We start from the raw sequence: 21,245 nt of genomic DNA, 5'->3' as shown, positions 1-21,245 counted from the left end.
TCCTACTAGGTACTACGGATGATAATATTTGAGTAATGCAAATGCTACAAAGCTATTACACACTTGAGCAAGAACATAAGAATAATATTAAATCAACTCAAAGGTCATTGTCTACTATGCTGTTTTCAGCTAAAACTAATTACAAAAGCTTAAGGAAACAAGGGAATTGGAAAGTGGTACTTGTTAGTGAGACTCCCTGAGCTTTTAAATACTTACTGATTAATCTTTCATGAATTTGCCTAATTCCCTTCTTAATCTACTCTGACTTTAAAGAATACCATTGGCTTCAGCACCAAAGAAAGACAACAGAATGGAACATGCTACATCCCCCACAAGGCTCTAGTAGCTGTTTTAATAGTTAGAACACATTATTGATATTCATCAAAAAGAAACAGTAGGAAATAGTAAAAAAAACAAAAACAACAACAACAAAAAAAAAAAAAAAACCACTCAAGTCTTAGTCTTTCTAACTAGAACAAGTTCAGGATAGACTAAAAATCTATTAAGGAACTGTTAGTTTAATGTGCTTCATCCTGAAGTTAGGCATAAAACGAGGATGCCTGGTTGCTGGACATACAAAACACTAACGATTCCTTGTGTTGAAGCAGGATTTTTTGGTGTTCAATAATGCTGAAAGACAGGTCACCTATTGTTACAGCCTAGATTTCTATGCTTAAAACTGGCCTGGATAAAAATTTATTTGCTCTTCACTTATTTGAAACACCTCACACTTTTTTTAAACAAGCAAACTAATAATATCCTATCTGGAAAAAATGTATTCTTCTAACTCCATTACCAAATGTGAATTTTATAAGCAATACTGTAAATAAACAAACCTTCAGTAAATCAGAACATTACTAAGAATACTTGTTAGTTGTAGTAAATGTGAATGAACTAACTGACATACATTGGCAATACACGGTTCAATGGTCTGGACGGTCCTCTTCAACAGGACTTTTGCAAGATCAAATGCTTGTTTATTAAGGTTCTGAAAAAAAGGAAAAAAAATATAAAATTTTAAAGAGAGACAAGCTAATTCAGTTGACTTCACTTTTTTATCACAACCTTAAAAACCCATGATTTTAGTAAGGTGTGTTTTGACATCAATTTATTTATTTTCAAAGCAATCAAAATTCAGGTATATTAACTACACAACCACAGACTTAGTAAAAATTTTAAATTGTTTTTTTTAGATACTTAAAAAAAAATCTAAACCAGAAACATCACTTCCTGCACATTCTTCTAGGACTTTATCGCTCCAGTTGTTACCTTTAGTACTGTACCAGTATTTAAAAAGTGTTTTTACTTGCAATCATATTAAAAAATTTGAAGAAACATTGCCACACCTCCACACTTTAATAATTACCATGCACTACATTTGCCACACTGAGGGAAGATGAATTAACTAGTTGAACTTTCTAAATTCCCCCAATGTACACCCTGTGACAAAGTTCACACTTGTCTAGACAGTAAAATTTTGCTTTGAGTTCTACATGGACTGTGCTGCATGCTCTAAGATCGCCCACATCTAGAGCACCTAAACTTGGGCAGAGCTATCTGCAACCTCCTCAAGTAAACATTTGATTGCAACATAACAAATCTGAACATTGTTTTCATTAATCTCAAGCAAGATAAGAAATGTAAGAGCAAATATGGAAACTGCGACTGCCCAAAAAAAATCAACAAAAAATACAATATGCAATATATCATCTCATCTAGGGATTAATGCTGCTTGGAGAGGAGAGGGGGAGAGGAGGGAGGGAGAGGGGGAGGGAAAGAGAGGAGGAGGGAGGGAGAAGGGTGGATTCACTGACTGCCCTGAAAATTACAGGCTACTGCAGACAAAACATGGATAATGTGTAAGGATGACCAATTCTTGGAAGATGGTATTTGGTAAGCCTACACTGAGAATGATTCCTCCTTGTTCTTTTAGCTGACAGGACAACAAAAATCAAAAATAAATAAATAAATAATAATAATAATAATAATAATAATAATAATAAAAAGGCAGCTCTCCTCAACTGGTAATAAAGAGAAAAAAATGGCCACAGGCTCAAACAAATACCTCTTTAGTCACAGTGGCATTAAATTGGTGACATATTATATAAACCAGACAAATATGTATAAAACTGTTCCCAAATTCTGACTGCTATACAGCCTAAAACAAAACAGTTTCTCTCCAAACCAGACAGACCATCATAAAAATCATGTTGGTAGGTATGTTGGTATTAAACTAAAGGACTGCCAACTTCTTATATAAAATATATTTGACTTGGATTTTCGTTTCGAAGATTTATTTTTCAACATTTCTGGACACCTCCTACCCCAATAGGTCCACCAGAGCTAAAAAAGCCTAAATGAGCAAGTATATATTGACAAAATAAACAAATATTAGTACACAATACAAATAACCATTCTGTTAGGCACAGAATAAAGCCTTGAAGCTCTGGATTGGCCAGGATGCAGAGAAAACCACTGATGTGAAGTACAGAGAATATGAATTTTTAAAGCAATAACTTTAACAAGAGCAGCATGAAGAAAAACATTCACTAAATAGACTGAAAGCTCTGGTTTTAAAGTGCAGAAAAAGACCTACAGCTTGATGCCACAGCTTGATGCCACGTATCTTCTGAGCAAGCTGTGATATACCTTACCACTAGTGAAATTCTGCATTTACTAGAGGGGAGAGCCACATTAACACACACAGAGAAGAACAATGTATATTAAAATCACTTTACTGATAATGGAAATATAAATGAGGATCATTTAGATACTGAGGTGGACTAGACTTCGTGTTCTCTTTTTTATTGCAGTATTGTCTTATGTGGGACAAATTATTAAAAAAATGGAACATCACCCAAAATACATATTCCAACTTTGTTATATGGATGAATTTCCATAGACTGTGATAGTCCAGCCACACTGATATCTTTGTTATGTCACGGCAGAGAATGACAACTCTTCAATTTCTTTGCATGGACATAAAAATATTGTTACTATATGTTCCTTACCAGAAAATAAACTATGCTTTTCATGGTATGGTGTTTCTGATTTACATTAACTAAGAATAAACAATTAATAGAATCACAGAATTTCCTAGGATATCTGTGCATGAAAGGAGAACATAATTACTGCAGTCAAGCTGTGCTAGGCAGAAAAAACAAAACTTCCTGATTTTTATTTACTGATTTTTTTAAAGTACCACGTAAAGCAATAGTTTAAATTCTGTTGTTACAGAAAAAAGTTAAAACAGATCAAAATATGGAGCAAAGGATGATACTGAACTCTGACTACAGCATATTACTTGTTCAGTCATGATAGCCAAGAGCCAGTGAGGACTGGAGACCAGTGATATAGAAGATATTAAATATGGAGTACACCCCAATATTTACTTAAATTTTACCTTCCTCTTACCAGTCATGAGAATTTCCTTCATTAAGCAAAATTATATTATTAAACTAACAATATTAATGATAAAGGATGGTGTTCATTTTTGCTTTGCCTACACCAAGAAGTCACAACACACTGTTCAATTGAACGAAGCTTACCAGGTCTTCGCATCCTCAGAGCAAGTCCACCATCATTAACAGCATCACCCAGCACCTGCCATACACACCTACACTCCACTATTTCCACTTTTGATCACTACTGCCTATAATTTATTAGAAACAACTTTGTATATTTTTAAAAAGAGACTCTTCTCCTAAGGTTATGGATAAGAGGCCTCTCTTTCCATTAACAGTTCTAATAAGACACCATCTCACTACTGCCAATAAAAATGAATCGATAAAATGACACTGCCAACTCATGATCACGACAGACTGAATGCAAACTGCCCTCAGACAACAGGTATTTTTATAAATCAGCTGCTGGGGTTGCACAGATAAATGACAATCACCATTGCTTAGTCACTCTTGTGCTATATGTTTCATGAATACATGAATTCTCTCTCCTTTTTTATGTAACCAAAGAATAGATCTCTGCTTGTATGCGCTAATTTAACTTTAATTATGTAGCCATGGATGGAATTGTCTTAATTGTATCATTATTTTAAATTAATAAATGAACAAGCAAAAACACATACTCAGCAATGAGAGTACAGTTCATTTACTGTAGCTCATAATTGAAACTTACTGTACTCCATGCAGTTTTTAGCAAGAAGCAGGAGCACGTGACAAGGGTCACTTATAGTTAGAAGGATGCTGAATTCTACAGAAGGTAGAAAGATTACGGAACTTGAAAGTATATGGAACACTAAAAGCAGCCAACCAAACTACAACACTGCTACATAAGTCCTATTCTTACATGAAGCTAGGACTAAAGTTGAAGGGGAAGAAGACAGGGAAAAAATAACAGGGAGGTGCAAGGGAGTCTGACTGACAAGCTGAGGCAAGCAGCAAGTCTCCGCAAAAGTCTTTGGGAAATAATTTTGGTTTTGTTTTGTTTATTTGGTTTTGTTTTTAATGAACAAAATACTCCACACCTTTTCAATTAAAAAATGCTTTCTTATTAGAATATTAAATTTGCTTGGAGACACTTTCTGTTTAAGCACGTAGTTCTTGACATTGATAGTAGAAAGAATCTCTTGATATTGAGTAATCCAGACACAGCTAAAGAACACCACCAAATAAATCCCAAAGACAATTTTCAATCCACTGTTACAAGGCTGGAAAAATTGCAGCAGTGATCAGTTCCCTAAGTGTGTGGAGAAATAAACAAGCTAAAAGCAATAAAAATTATTGTTAAAGTGGTATATTACTATCATAATTTTACTTTGCAGACCTTGTGTGCAGGAATGAGGTTAATCAAAATGGAGTCCAGCAGCTCCTGAGTTACTCCATCGCCTTCCATGATGATAGAACTCATCAAATCCAGCATATGCATTTGTACCTTCTGGTTGTGGCTATTACTAAGAAGAAAAAAGACTTATCAGCACTACATTTTCAGACACTGACAAATACTAACAGTGTTTTTAAGAAACGATGGATTAATATCTAATAATCTTAAGCTTGCACTCACTTATATTTTCCAGATCAGAAAACTCAGAACAAATTTGTCTTTCCTCTTTTCTTGAAAGTTTCAAAAATCTGTAACACCCTAGCATTGCTTTAAGAAGGGGAACAAAATAAACAAGCAGCAAACATCCAACCACAGAAATAAAAATGTACATAAGCCGGAATGAAGTATACCACTGTAACATACATATTTTTAGCAGTTAGTATGTCTGCTTTCAGCAACACACCTCTCTATACTGTCAATAATTTGTACTCGGTTGCTTTCCCTTTATCTCCTTGCTTGGAGGAATGGGGACTTGTTCTATTCAGATCTATTCACTTGTAGGCTATGTAATGATTCAGTCTATGCCTGAAACTGATGATATTTTGACAGTTTAATAGAATTGAAGTGATTCAACTTACTTGATAACTGAAAAAAGAGTCCTAAAAAGTTGAATAAAAATTTCATTGCAATCTTCCAACTCAAAGCAGATGTTGTAAGATTTAACCCAAGCTAAATTCTAAAACAAAAATAGGATATTCAAGATATTACAACTTCGCAAATCACATAAATACAATTATGTTATTTTTTTCTATTCAGAGAAGAATATCATATTATAAATTGTAAATCCTTTGCATATATATAGACCTTAACACAAAGGGGCTTTTCAATATACATCCAGAAGAAAACTAAATAAAGAATAATCTCATGTCTTAGATATAAAAGCAGAGTGACAGAAAATGTTAATCTAACAGGGCCGTATCTCTAGACTTTGTTTTTGGATTCATGTTATCAAACAATGCTGTTTTAAAAAATTAGAAAGCATCTTGTTTGTAAACATTTTACTAAAAGCAAGCTGATAAAACCCCCATGCCTCTTGTTAAGAGTAGGTTTTGCTAATGTTTTTAAACCAAAATCTCACTGTCCTTCTCCCATCATCAATATAAGGACATCTGCATTTTAATCAGCATTTGAATTTCTCCCTTGACAATAAAAGCTTAAGGGTGCACAATATGAGAAACTGAAGGTCTAACACTGCAAGACAAAGGCTAAACATTAATAAATACCAATAATTTTAACACATCCTTAACTATAGGCTGCATGATCTTATTAAATGCAAACGAAATTTTAACTGCTGAAGGAAGCAATTCATTGAGCATCAAATTGTCTGGTATAATTGACAGTATACACATCTGTAAATCTGACATATCTGGAGAAAGGCGGATTACATTCATAGGCTCACAGAGCAAATAGCATCTACTGAAAGTTACAGTTAATACAATAATGTTACCTCTAACAAGTAAAAGTATCTGTTAAACTGGGGGCTCTTTGTGTCCTCCAAGCCTTTTAATTGTCTTGTAATAAACAAGAATATGTCCTGCCAAAAAAGAAGAAAGTGTTTACAAGCTTGATTCTGCACAGAATAAAAATACAACCCTTTAGTACTGACATCTACCTGCTTTTACAAGCTCATGATATTAAAAACATAAAATTGTCAGTTTTAGGCAATGACAGAAATCTATCACCAACACAGATACTGTTTATTTAGTAGTTCTTGACACATTTCTGACCCTGAGAGTACTCCATTGACTCAAACGACTAAAGTAACATCTCTAACAAAACTCAGTATTAAGTGTGAGTAAACAATATTTATTTATTTTAAATGCAACAAGAGAACAAGCGAGGAAGGCATCCTTTATTCCATAAAGTATTTTACCTTAAGTTTGTCATGGGAAGTATATGGAGCTTCAGGAGCATAGATACGAAAGATATCAGCCAAGCAACATGCTACAAGGAGGCGCACATCTTTATTGGGATTCCTGAGGAAGAATTCAGATGCAAGGTGCAAGGCTAATGGGAGATACTGCTGTTTCTCATCCTCTGAGTCCTGGTCCATATCCATGAAGGTTTTTACCACCATCTGGAAAATACAGAAAAAAATCTCATTCAAGTGCTTTTGGCTTTTTATTCCAAATACTAAATGATAGTTTCTGAACAGATGAAACACTATCAATACATTTTAGACTACCTAGATACAGTAATGCAAATTTTTGTTTGGACAAGCATCGGAAAGAGAGAAGCATTAATCTGATACTTAAAGACTTATTGAACATGAACTTGGTATTTTCAATTAAGGCACTGAAAAATGCTTCACAGCTGTGCTCATTTTGCCAATCCTAACCTGAGGTGTAGTACAGGAACTGCTGCACACTGATGAGGTTGGAGACAGCAGCACCTCTGCACCACAGCAGTACTAAACCACTTCAGTGTGAGGGCTTGTCTAGTGCAGGCAGTATGAGGAACTGCAAGCCATCACAGCCAGCTGGCCACAGTACAGAGCAGCTGCTTCATCAGCCATACCAAGACTTAAGAGGATCCTACAAGCAGGCAGTCTTACACTGGCTATGAGCTCATACACAATCCTTTTACCTGTATTAAATGAACTGAGTACCAGACAAGAATCTCATCCCTCATGTAAAACACTTCTAGCACTGTGGATCTACTCTTTCTGCATACTCAAAACTGCATCCATATCCCTACCTATATAATGCAACAATCAACTGTACCTTATTCCAGGCACAGCTAAGACCTACTAGTTCTTGTGAAATGCCTCCAAATTTTTTGTTTTAAGATATGTTTTGTTTAACTGGAGCTGTATAATCTCAACATAATCTGTTGGCATAATTGAAAGTGAGAATTAAATTTGAAGAAATAAAGAGCTGTAGGCTTAACTTTTGGAAGGGGGGTCATTAAATGCCAAAGGATGACATCTAGGATACCAGTGCAGAACTGGAAGACGTGCCACAGATTCTTAGCATGACCTCAGTCAGACTGGCCTCTGTGTCCCATGTCCCCCTGTACAAGTATCCTTAGAGTTAAAATGGTGAAGGAGAGACATACTGCGTCCTGATAGGGTTTTGTATACCCAATACACACACAGTACACATGCTAAAGAGATATAGGAGAAAAAACAGAATGATAAGTCAACAGGTCAACTTTTGCCTCTAGAATACCAACAGTAACACACAAGAGGAGAGTGACTATTAGAAAACCAGTAAACACCTCTTTCATTATTGTAATTATTTTATTTCTATGTCACTCAAATGATAATAAGATTGTCCCTCCTTTATTAAATGTGACACATTTCAACGTGAAAATGTTGTCTTTCGGTTTTATTCCCTCCCTGAGTTTTGAAATCAGTTTTAAACACAGAAGATCTTTTTAATTAATGTGTTTGACCGCAACCTTTTCTGCATTGTTACTTAAAACTCCCCAATTTCTACAAATGTGTAAGTTCATTCCCTCATGAAGCAACATATAGCAACACCAAGAATCAAGGGGGGTGACAAAGAAAAAACAACACCAGAACAAAGGAGAACTTAAAAGCCACTGCCCACAAAATTCCAAATTCTACCTACATCGGCCTGTTTCCCTCAAAACATCCTTAAGCTATATGTAGAAGCATTACTCAAAAGGATAAAAACAGAACTACAAAACTATTTCACCTCCTTCTACTGACAGCACAGGTGTCCCTGTTCCAGTGTCACGGATTGCCTGTCTTATCTAGTTATTAAAAAAAAAAAAAAAAAAAAGATAACAGACTTCAAAACCTACCAGATTCGCTCAATAAGGAAGGTAAAAACCACCTCTTTGTCTGCTGGTGGCAGGACAAGAAATAATGGCCTTGACTTGCAGCATGGGAAGAGCCTGAACTGCACACAGGAGAACTGCAACCATAGCTATTATTAAGCATTGATTCAGATAACTGTGTTACTGAAGGCTTTAAGAACAGGGTAGAAAGGACTAAAAGATCTGTGCATTTGGAGGCTGGTAATAAACTGTATCTGTACCATGTTAACTTGTCGCACTAGGATTCCTTCAGTCGATAAACTTACAGATAACCTATATAAAGAATCTTTTGATCTCACCCATAAGCCCCATCTCCTCTCTCCATGTAGGTATCATAAGCTTCACAACCAGAACACCCTTGTGGATTCAGAGCCCTCTTCAGGTTCTCACATTCATATAACAATATGCCAAAGTCTTGCCTAAATACCTTCTCTGATATGTGGAAAATGGACAACATAAAACAGCAAGGTGCTGTGAAACTCAAACAACTTTTTAATTTGTTACCAAGGGTATTCTGGGATTAAAATAATGAAATTTATCTTCAGCACTGCATTACCTGTTGGAAAACAGAACAGACTCATGGATTAATTACCCCATGGTTCATGGTTCTCTTGTATGCAGAAGGAACTGCCAGCAAATAGCCATAAACCTTATTCAATTTTCCTGCAAAGCACTCCTTAGTATTTCTTTTCTATTAGAAAACAACACTTAGGCAGTAATTGAGCCATGGGCAAGCTTCAGCTGTTATTTAATGTACTGATCTATGTTTTCTCCATTGTTTCTTTTTAGTCCCATATCTGCTTGTATTTGTGTGTTGTCTTTTGTTTTATTATAAAGTCTTTGGTGCGTGACGTTCTGTTGATAGCAGGCACAAAACCAGAACAGAATCACATCTTGGTCTTTACATAGGATCCTAGTTACCAAAGCAATACAAATACAGAATAATATGTATGGGGTATATAAAATAAATAGTATAAAACAAATAATGGAAGTAATACATAAACTTACTAGAAAGGGCAATACAACAGTTAAAAGCAAATTCTTGCTAATATAAGGCATCTAAGATTCTGGGAAAAGGTAATTAATATTTTTGAAGACTTGTGTTTAAGTACACCCTATAGATTTATTGGATTCTGTCATAATAGTTCAACAAAGTAATTCAGTAAGTTTCTTGAATATAGGCAATTAACTGTATCTATAATCCTACATCCTAGGAGAGTACTCTCTATAGCCACACAACTGCTGGCATTGATTAAAGTACTACACAACAGAATGGCTTCCAAACATCTGTTAATCTACAAACGGCATTAGCTGTTAAAGGGAAAAAAAAAAAAAAAGATACAGTCCATAAATTAAGTATAATACATGCTTGGCTCTTGACACTTGCTAGAAAGCCAAGAACTCACTCAAACCTTCACCAGTTACAAGGCTGGTACTCTTGTCTTCCATCACAACTGAAAAGTTAATCAAACAATAATCAAGAGGGCAACTTAAGTCTCCAGAAATATAAAATATAGCACATTTGGTTAAGTCACTTATTTGTAACAGAACTATGTGCAGCATCCTGGAGCACAAAACACTTGCCATTCCATAGCCATCTGCTGTCTTGTTTTCTCCAGAGCTCTCTTAAGACAGGAACTACCTTCCCTTCTTTCCCCAGGCTTACACCACTTTAACGCAAAGTCCTGCTCTGTGGTCAGAAATACTCTATGGCTCTATGGGTCACAAATACTTCCATAACAGTGAGAAACAACATGACAACATATAGTAAGTTCCTTTCTGTGTTAAGGTCTGACCGAAAATAAATAGATAAATATCTCCAAAGGACTAAAAATTCCAAGTAACTCGAAGTCTTTTTTTTTTTTTTTAACAAGCTAGAAGCCACTCATGTAACTAGTGATATACATAAATGCAAGAATGAAAGAATATGACAAAGCAAGTGAAAAAAAAAAAAAAAAAAATCAAGGCTGTGATTAATATTTCATTGGACCACAGAGAAGAAGTACAACAGCAGACAGGAGAGAGATGAATTGCTACTTCCAGACAGTTTTTAGTACATTTATTTTTTTCCAATATACATGACCAGTTACAGAAATTCTTCTTTAGTAAAGTTGCTCACATTGTAGGTTCTCTGTGAAAGCATCCTTAGTGCCCTTGCTCTAATTGAAAAAAAAGCCCAAAGCAAACAAAAATGCTCTCCAATTTCTCTTTGTATGAAAGTTTACTTTTCAAGTCTAAAATGAGTTTCAGTTTCCAGAATATTTGATTTAACTATTACACAAATACTTCCCTAGCAGAATGAAGTAGTTATTTCAGAGTTAAGTGTTCATTATTATGCTAAGCCAGTTTCTATTCCAGGGAAAAAAATGATTAAATCACATCAGGAACTCACTACTTTTTCAAATTGCAGTAGCTGTCTAACTGAAGTCCTGCCATGCAGTAGAAGCAACCCTAGCTAGAGCAGCAATATTCATTTGTATAAAAACCTAACAGACTTAATAGCTCACACCACAGACGACTGTCCTCTATGCAGAAAGCAGAAGACAATACAGTATTATCTGAACATATTAATGTAATATCATCCATTCTTTTCTGAACAATTAAGCACCCAATTTCCATACTAACTGCTAGCAAAGGTAAACAAAATACAGCTATTCACATTTAATATGAAATTCATTCTATGCTGCTCTTAATTTAACATGTCTCCATTAAGTAAGTTATCACACTGGCACTTCAGTTACCTTGTAAAAATAAGTGTTAAAGCTATTATAGAAACTTTAATTATTGCTATTTTTACCATGGTACCTTGAAATTCTTATTATCAGTCTAAGATTTCACCCTCCTAGGCTCTGCAAACATGGAAGTGAAACGCTCTGGGTATAACACGTGAGACAGTACAGAAATGCAAACAGCTTCATTCAGCTAGCGAGAAGGTTCAATTAACACCACTAAGTCACTCTTTCCACTTTATGAACACCTTGAAAATTGAAGAATTTCAAGTTTTCAGGGTAGTACTTGTGCCATTACATAAAAAACACGTGCTGTGCAAGCCAGCCACTCTGGGCTACCCTGGTCACCGAGAAATGAACAGATACCGCCTGCACTCAAGCATGAATGTCTAATGACATCTACAGACCTCAGCTCTACTTCCCCTGAAAGTGCCTAACTCTCTCCACCGACTATGAACAGAGTGCAGTGTGCCTAGATGACTAAAGTAAGTTGAGAGGAACTCTACCTGCAGCTTCTTCTGAGGCTGTCAGCCTTTCACAGTTGTATCAATTCTCTACAACCAGCGGTTGCCAAATACTCTTCACTATCTGCCCATACCTGATGCAGTTTACATGCGTCCTTTTTTCAACATCAGCATGGTAGCTTGCCCTTAAGCATCTCAGCTGCTCTTGTCCAAGACCCGTGCCTCAGACAGAACACCAAGTTTTGCTGTTCAGACCACGGTTGATGTTTGTTTACCACACAAATTTAGGTGCATGGCTTACTGGATCACAAAGCTCAGATATCACTGGAATATACTGATCATTCCAATCACATTGGGAAGAGAGGTGCATAAACACAGAGAAAAGACAGGGTAATTGGTATAAATAAAAAAGTGACCCCAAATGGTGCTCACACAGAAGACGAAGGCAGACCTAGGAAAGCTTTGCTGCAGTTGGCAGGGTAAACACAACTCCAAGCTCATCACAGTATTGGGAAGATGTGTGCATGTTGCATTTGTCCTACTGTTCTTACAACAGCTTATTCGTAGCACCGCAAAGATGCAACATTTAACCACCCTTGGACAATATTTTAAAATTTCACCTTGCAAGCACCAAAAGAAGAAATTTAAGAGATTCTGACAGGACTTACGGGAATAATATTAGACGTGTACTGGAGTACTAACATTAAACAAAGGTATTTAGAAGTAAAACTTCTCAGACTCATGTGAGTTTAGCTCCCTCTTGAAGAGCGTGACTGGCTCAGGGAAAGAAACCAAGAAAGACTCTGGAATCAAAGTCCACCCAAATGCTGACATTTTCAGTTCTGTCATCAGTGTCTTTCTTTCCTTACATGGTTTTAGCAGTGTTATGGATGGCCTTTGCCATTAGCTATTAGTAGTCAGTAATGTTATTTGACTAAGACCAATAGTAAAATCTACAAGTGCGTATCTATGAAACGTACTTCTCAACAGATACAGAATTAATGGTGCAGATTTGGGATGAGAACTCTTGGTCTACTTCAGATATAGTTTTATCTATCAGCTGGAGCCACTGGACAAATATGGAAGCATGGCAATTACTGTATGGATAGAAACAAAACAGAAAGATCTCTAAAAAGAGGGATTATTCAAATCAGGAGGAGCAGATGATTTTGGTTTCAGGATTTATAAATTCCCCCCCAAATGAAATCACATGCTTAGTAACAGTTTGTTTGCTTTTCTTTGAAATAAATCAAATGAGAAGGGTACCACAGCCAGAAAATAGCAAATGTTTACCTAATAATCAAGAAAAGTGATTCAGCAACAAATCCAACAGGCTGACATCAACAGAATTTCATGATACAGACCTAACTTGGAAAGGCTAAAGGAACACAGAGGTTAAGAAAAACACAGAAACACTTGAAAAGGGAGTTACAAGGCTACTTTGCTAACCTAATGACCAACTTTCTAGAGAAGGCAGACCGTGATGGGCCATTAGTCTGAGTGTCAAGAAGAGCATCACACTGAACCACATGGAAATTGATTTGGAGGAGATGGAGTTTAGTCCAACAGTGTAATTTCTCCTTAGCCATTTTCTAAAGCGTTAACTCGAAAGGACATACTGGACCTGAATGAACTTATTACCAGAGAACGGCATTATAATTGACCCTGTTTGCTATTTCCATAAACAACTGTGGCATAAGAAGTAGGAATGGAGCATAATTACAACCGACAGCTAGGGACTGGCAGTAGAGGACAGGATATTACATGAGAAGAACAGAATTACACAAATCAATCTACTAATATTAAATAGTCATGTTTCTAGCGCTTAAAAGCAACAATTTTTTGCTATGAAGAGCTTATCAGCTGGCAACAACAGAAGAGAAAGATGAGCATTTATTAAGCAACTGTAAAGAGATTCTGAGCCAACACCAGGCTATGTGCATGAAAACAATGAACATGCAATTGCAGGATGTGACAGAAGAGGTATTTCCAGGCAAGGAAAGGAAAAAACAGCAATACTACTTATGAAATTCTAAAAATACTAAATGACGACTTCAAACACATCACTTAAATCTGATTATCCCCACTGATGAAAACATAATTCAAACTGAGAAAGGTACAAAAGATGTCTTCCAAAGGAGTTTAAAAAGCTTTTTCTTGTAGGGGGACACTACGAGACTATGATTTGTTTTAATTTACCAAAACAGCCCCAAAAAATCAGTCAATATGCTTTAAAGATGAGTGCTATTTTATGCTAAGGGAAAAGATATTTACTTCATATTTTAAATGGGTGACTAAATATGGATAGAAATTGGTTGGAAGCATCCCCAGCCTGAGAAAGGGGTCTGCCTTTTGATCACAAAGGATCCAAGCTGAAGCAGCTGTTAGGTTTGTACCTCATGACAAAGAATTCCTTTTGAGAGTCAACATTTATCAGAGTCCTAGCTTGAGAGAAGGAGATATACAAATTAATCAAGGAGCATATGTGAACTGTAAAAAAACTAAATGTACAGGATCTGATGTATTTTTTTTAAAGTTAGTAACATGAAGAGTAGTACTCCCTTCCTGATACTGCTAGTAACCCTTGAAGAAGAAATTTATCTGCAATCTATGCTCTCTGACACGACACTTTCTCTGCACTTTCTCTGAGTAAGTCAGTGGAAAAGAAGTTAAAATATTACCCAAAGCACATTGTAAGCTTTTTGGGGCAAAGACTATTTGCTCCCTTCTTTATTTCTGCTCCCCCAGCTAAGCCAATGACAAGGGTTTCTAGATGTGACTGCGGATATGTAAGAGACGTAAGCTTATGCAGGAACAGCAGCAGCAGCCTGCCCAGCACTGCCCCTGTGACTGGGCAAACAGCGTGATCGCCTCTCCTTCCCCCGTGAAGGGGGGCCTTTCTGCGGAGGTTTGGCTAACTGCCTGATCACGAGCAAAGCAGCCTTATACTTGTCATTTCCCACCATCTTCACGTCAGTAGAGCAGTACATCCCATATTATTTTACTTACATCAAGCAAATCTAGTGAGAATATTTTAGAATATTTTCTAGAAGCCCAGAAACTAACGTGACCTAAGGAAAAGCAAAGCAAACTGACTACTACTTACAGTAAAGCAATACACTAAGCAGTTCATTAGTTATGTGAAGCAATTCTCGATACTTACTTTTAAGTAAATATATATAATGAATATAAACATCAGACATACCACATCATAATCAAAACAGGACAAATTTTGCTACAAATGTGGGGGGAGAGAGATAGTACAATTACCTATGTGTTCTATTTCCATTACTAAAAACATAGCAGACTTTAAGTTCTGCTGTAAATCTAGATGATTCCTCAAGTCATACAAATGCTGGAGGTGGGGGGGTGTTTCTGTGTAGGCAAATAAAATACGAGAAAAATCAGATGCCTTGGTCCACAGTGTCTTTCACAGCAGAACTTAGAACGTGGTATTTAAATAGCAGTGGAATGTTTTGCCCTGCAAGATCAACCACTTCACTTGGATCTCTTGATTACAGTAACGTGACCACTGCAAGAAAAGGTTGTAAAAGAAATATTAATTCCAAGATTATAACAGCACAAAAGGAAGTAAAATTGTGTCCTTCCTGCCCAGCAGAAGATAATCCTAATAATGTTATCACTGTATGTGATAAATCTTGTACTCTTTGGCCATGAACAAACCCAAGGGAAAAATCACACCCACAACGTGCAAAGAAAATATTCCATACCCTTCCTTATCAGTTAGACACAATACAACATCTTAGTCAGAACGTTTTCAGATACTATCATCAACATTTTACTGCAGTAAGAACTAGAAGATCCAATACCATTTACATGGCATTGTGCCTTCCTCACATCCTCGACTATTATATGTAATAATTATTTTCTTCTTCTCCAAGCCAAATGCTACTTTACAGCCAAGTCTATTTCTTTTGTCTTTAAGCAGAAACCACTATCCTTCATGTAAGAACATCCTGTAAATTCATTTAGATCAACCGTCGTAACAATGAGATCTTTTTCATCTCTCCTCTGCTTTGAGAGACTATTTTAAACTTACAACGAAGAACTCCATCCTAACAGACCATGCTTTTGTTTGTTCTGAAATATCACAATTGGTCATTTAGGAGAAAGCAGTTTATAATCAGTGTTAATGGCCAGGAATTTAAGAGAACTTCACTTGTAACTGGCTGACCAGAGGTAAAAATAAGCTTGGACCTGGTCTTACTTCAATAACCACCAACTGACTCTGCTGATCTGACCTCCGTCAGGAGCACCCAGCACAGCTTTTACTGCCACGCTATCTTCACTACAGTTCTGTACATAGTGATAGGGTACAAAATACTACAGGAAGACAAAGCACAGACAGAATTTCAGGCCTGTTTGCCAAGCAGGAATCGCAGCAGTACATGGTTCAAACCCCTCTCCCAGTATTTATGGTTTTGATTCCACATGACAGAGATCCAGTTCGGTTGCTTGGTGCCTCCACCTGCTTCTCCCTTTCCCATTGCTCACCCTGTCCTGCTGCTGGCCATGCAGTGCCACCAAGTATTTTACACTGGCCCCAACACGTGTTGAATAATTCTGTGAGGCAAAGTAATTTATTGATCTGGCAGAAGACCTCCGGAAAAATCCTTGATAGTTTTGTGACAGGCATGGTTAGATCTTGGAAGGATCTGGTCTGTCCCAGGGCTGGCAGAAGGGAAGGTCCTAGGTCTTCATCTAACAGTGGCACAGACTCTTAGCCTTGACAACATGTATATGAAGCCTGAAATGGCAGCTGTATACAAATCCTACTAATCACCCCCCAAAACTCATATTTACCTCTATTCATTAGAAACCAACACAAGCATACGGCGTGATCATTGATAATTTTATTTTGTCTCAGAAACATTCTGGTAGAGTAAATGCCACAACTTGCATCTGACACATCAATCCATTTATTCGTTTCAAAGTTATTGGTTTTCCTGGTTTTGTATTTCCTGGTTTTGTATCATGACCCAAGACAGCAGAACCTCCCCATCACATCTCTAGATCACTACTTTTATTTTGATTTCCTGGTCCTTGTTATTCTCATCACTTCCTCCAAAGGGTCACTACAACTGCAGTGTCACACACAGCATATTCACAACCTTTTTAAACTAGCACAGATGCCCAGTTTATATAAAGAAAGCGTAATATCCACGTTGTTTACAATTCTGCTCCTTACACAATGTCTATTTGCCTTTCTGGACAGAAGATGTTCAGTGGAAGATTTCACTGAGCAGCCTACACTGATGCATCGGTCTCCCCCAGCTCAATCCATTAAAACATCGTAAATTCACCAAATAGTTCTGTTTTTCCTTGCTATTCCTTACCTTGCTTTTAATGATATTAAGTCTAAAATGTTCCATTGAATTCATCTCATTCACTTCAGTTATTTGACTGAAATCCTCACAGAAGCCTATGAATTTTGTGACCAACCAAACCACCTCATCCCATTGTGCCTCCAGTTCCTCAAAGAGCTACAGAAAGGTATCAAGCATACAGAGTACTAGGTAACCTTAGTTCACTGTACGGTTGGTCATTAACAAAAAATATTTCCTTAAATCTATTTCTTGTTTACAGTCAGCTTTTGAAGCATGACCACACTTGGCTATTCAACCCAAGATCCTTTAAAGCAATTCATTTTAAGAAATGTTGAGAAATACTGCTAATTTGTCCTCAGCATATTGAAATCCTTCAAGTATTTTATCCTAGTTTTAAAACTCTTTTGTCCAATTTGCCATGACAGCAGCAGATCAAACCACAAGTTTTAAATGTGTGTATATTTCTTCTCAAATAATGGGAAGTAAGGGACAATGGATGTATTTATCAGCACGTTATCCTTCATGCTCTTGCCTCTGAGACATCTATGATTTGAGTGTGGTGCCACAGCACCAGTATTATTTATTTACTTTGTCAAGCAATTCAGTCCTCAGCAGTATCTAGTCTTTATTAGTGGAAAGATTTGGAATACGATTCTTTCCAGCTTTCCCTGCCAAAGTCTAACAATTGTTTAAGCACTCTAAAGAAGGTTAAGATTTTCATAAATTAAAACACTGAAAGTCTTCTAAGATGTCAGAAACTTTGCTTCCACATAACAAAAGAGTATTTGCAGAGGGACTAAAAAGAAACTATTCTTTAAACATTCTAATGATAATTCAAGACATCATCAGTTAGAAGCATTTCATTAAATAGTCCTTTTCCCCTAGGTACACTAGCAAGTGTTATATATGGCTGGGGCAAAACCAAAACGTTCTTAAAAGCATATTCCCCATGGTGAAGGAGTTTCTATTTCCATATGAAGTTTCCCAAGTACTTTGATAATAGCCTCCAGATGTGAAAGACAGGATTCTTTATAACCAACTCATTGCTGTGTGATAATTCATTTCCTCTTCCAGAGGACAGAAGGTAGTGTTGGACAAGAAAAACAAAAGCATTTTAATTTCTACTGTGAATTGACTGTAAGGATTCATTTCAAAGTGAATATTTAGGCTCAATTCTCACAACAAAATCAACTTTTAGACTTTGACACCAAAACAAAACTAGAGAGCTACACTTACAATACTGGTTATGTTTTTAAGGAATATATCCGTGACTATTTCTACACCACAGTGCAAGTGCATTCCATGGTGCATCATACAGTCTTCCCCACTCAGCTATCCAGAAAAAGGATGCATAAAGCACGTCATGCTCTTTCCTACTTGTGCTCCAACACAACAAATAAATGAGGCCAAAAAAAAAAAAAAAAGATTTTCTAAGAATGTACAGTTATTTTATTTCCACAATCTTGTAAATTATGGTGAATTGAAAATTTACTGTATCTACTGAACCAGAAAATTATGCAAAATATTTGTGCCTTGATCTTCTGCTCAGGTTACACAGTTTGCAATAGCAGCAGAAGAAAGAAATTAAAAGTTCTTTCATGGAACTTGTTCAGTGATTGGCAATTACACGTAATACCATCATATTCAGTAGCACACAAAGGTGTGAAGGCGAGCAAGAAAACATTCTTCAGCTGTGACATTCATTTTCTGGTTTCTTTAGGAGGCAGACTGCACTGAGCCTGAATGAACATTAGGAGCCAAATGATGCAGTGCCCTAGCATAAACCTGTACCTGGTGATAAAATTGTATTGAAGAATTTTGTCTGTGTGCCTGTAATCTGCTGGAGTCTCAATAAAGGACTCTCATTTTAACGGAGGTTATCTAGAATACAGATGGTGGGTTTCCATTCCCATGTGAAATGACTAGACAAAAACGCAAATTGCCAAACTGTAAAAAGTTGGTATTTCACACTCAAAACTTACACTAAAAATCAGAAACAGCACCAAACCCAAGCCCATGGCACTTAAAAGCAGAATCTGCTAACCAGGACTCACTGCCTGAAAGGCGCATTCCTGCTCATCGCGTTGCTGCAAACATCAGCCAGCAGCTGGTGGGCATAGCGGCTCTTGCACATATCAAACCACAGACACTTCTGCAAGGAATTTCTATTCAGATAAATTATTCCCCAATGAAGTACTATTTTACCAGAAAACTTTGCTACCCCATGAGCATTATAACCTATATTATTAGGAAAAAAATAACATTTACACAACTATCAAGCTCAAAATGGAGTACTTTATTACTCTAAAATAGACTGAAGGCAAAAATGAAGAAGTTTGCTTACCATGTGGTGGGATCATTTTATTTTTTTGGTAGCCCCATTAAAAATATAAAGTTTCTGGAAATTCTGAAAGCACTGGAAAAAACATTTGGAGAACTGAAACGTATCTGCAGTAGTTTCCTAGCTGTACATCTTATTTAAGTCTTTACGAGGAGTGAGGAAAAAAATCATGTGTAATTACTACATGGAAACTGTTGTATTGGTAGAATGTATTAAATCAATTTAAATTATTTTACTCTGAATAATGACAAATATCCCTAGTCATAAAGGCTAATTTCTGATATATATATATATATATATTGAAAGAATAAAATATGTTTAAAAGTTTTCCTTTCTTAATTTTTTTTTAAACCCCCCACTCCTTACCCCCCTAAAAAAGCACCACCATTGCTGATATAAGGATATGAAAGTCCATTACATAGTACTCAGAAACAGAATGATGCTAAACACAGAATTCCATTTCTAAGAAATAAGCCTGGAAAATGAATATGACATCCCTATGCATTTTATTACTATGTAGGTAGCAAAATGTAATGTGAAAAGTCTACAATAAATTCAACTTTTATAGAATACTGCCATCATAATTGCCAATATTGAAAGTGAGGAAATAATTCAAATGGAATATAATATTTTGGAGGACTTTACATGACAATATTTAAAATGTTATTTCTAATGATTTTTGTCTTCATTTTATGATGCAGTATTTTACACAAGAACCTGGGTTTTTCCATTAGGAGCATGGGCATGAAGTGCATTTGTATGTCTAAGGAGAAAATAAAAGGAAAAGTTAGGAGACAGAAGGGAAGAGACAGAAAAGACAAAAATGGAACCTTAACCATTCATTGTCTCTGTCTCAAATCTATTTTTATTTATTGGATCTTGATGTCAATACCCACTCACCAGGCACAAGACTAAATTTTCACTTAGTTCAAATTGCTAAACATATTAATTATATTTTCAAGCTAAATAGCTATCTTGAGCTGATTGAAAATTGTCCGCCCCAATCCAATTCAGATACTCGGTTCCCAAAACTGACACTTTTTTTCCAAGAAAATAAAGAAAAAAAATCAACTTTTACAGAGCTCTACTACACCTTCCTGCATTAGCAGTAGTATCTTAGAGGATAGTATGTTACCTTCCAGTGTTGTGGTATTTTTATTTACCACAGTTATTGTAATTTCAAGCTAATAATGCCTTGTCTGGGAACTCTTCTCTAATGTTTTGTGAACTTTAAGTAACTCCTGATTCTTTCCATAAGAGTTCTGCAACTATTTTGTTTATCTGTTCTGTCAATTTTTTTTGCCTTGTGGCTAGCTAGAATATGCCAGTAATTGCTGTACCTGTCCCTCAACATTCCTCATACGCAATCGCAGTTTTATAGCTGCTGATTTTACCGAGATAAGTAGCAGGCAATATACCAGAAACAAAATATTACTGCAAGGTAGTAGGCTTTCAAAACATGTCTGACTTTTTCAAGTTACAGTTAAGGAGTCCACTCATACTAAAATTTTCTGTGAAATATGTGAAGAACACTGACGTCCCAAAAATCAGTGACCACTACAATTTTCTTTCTTTCCCAAAACCAAACTTCAGAAGGTATCATAGTGTGACCATTCCCATTACAGTACTTTCCCATTTTAACCTCCATATTCACTTCTACTTTATTTCAAAGCTCTCCAACTGATGTTACCATTTCATTACCTAAGCAAAGATATATTCTGGTATATACTATACAAGA

General features: G+C 36.2%; 1 protein-coding gene across 3 annotated transcripts in view; it reads right to left on the bottom strand.

The window, feature by feature from the left end:
* The window catches only part of PDS5A (PDS5 cohesin associated factor A), a 78,429-nt gene that overhangs the window by 40,385 nt on the left and 16,799 nt on the right, over positions 1–21,245 (bottom strand). For all 3 annotated transcript variants that reach the window (XM_035326244.1, XM_035326242.1, XM_035326243.1), the window contains exons 3-7: positions 6,713–6,916; positions 6,287–6,373; positions 5,418–5,515; positions 4,783–4,909; positions 908–988 (exon numbers count right to left, since the gene is read on the bottom strand). In XM_035326244.1, coding sequence (XP_035182135.1) covers positions 908–988; positions 4,783–4,909; positions 5,418–5,515; positions 6,287–6,373; positions 6,713–6,916 — 597 coding nt within the window. The remainder of the gene's footprint in view (positions 1–907; positions 989–4,782; positions 4,910–5,417; positions 5,516–6,286; positions 6,374–6,712; positions 6,917–21,245) is intronic.

The sequence above is a fragment of the Oxyura jamaicensis genome, chromosome 4 (assembly GCF_011077185.1).
Source record: "Oxyura jamaicensis isolate SHBP4307 breed ruddy duck chromosome 4, BPBGC_Ojam_1.0, whole genome shotgun sequence".
Taxonomy (NCBI): Eukaryota; Metazoa; Chordata; class Aves; order Anseriformes; family Anatidae; genus Oxyura; species Oxyura jamaicensis.
The sequence above is the reverse complement of the archived record's forward strand: the minus strand, read 5'-3'. Positions and strand labels throughout refer to the sequence as shown.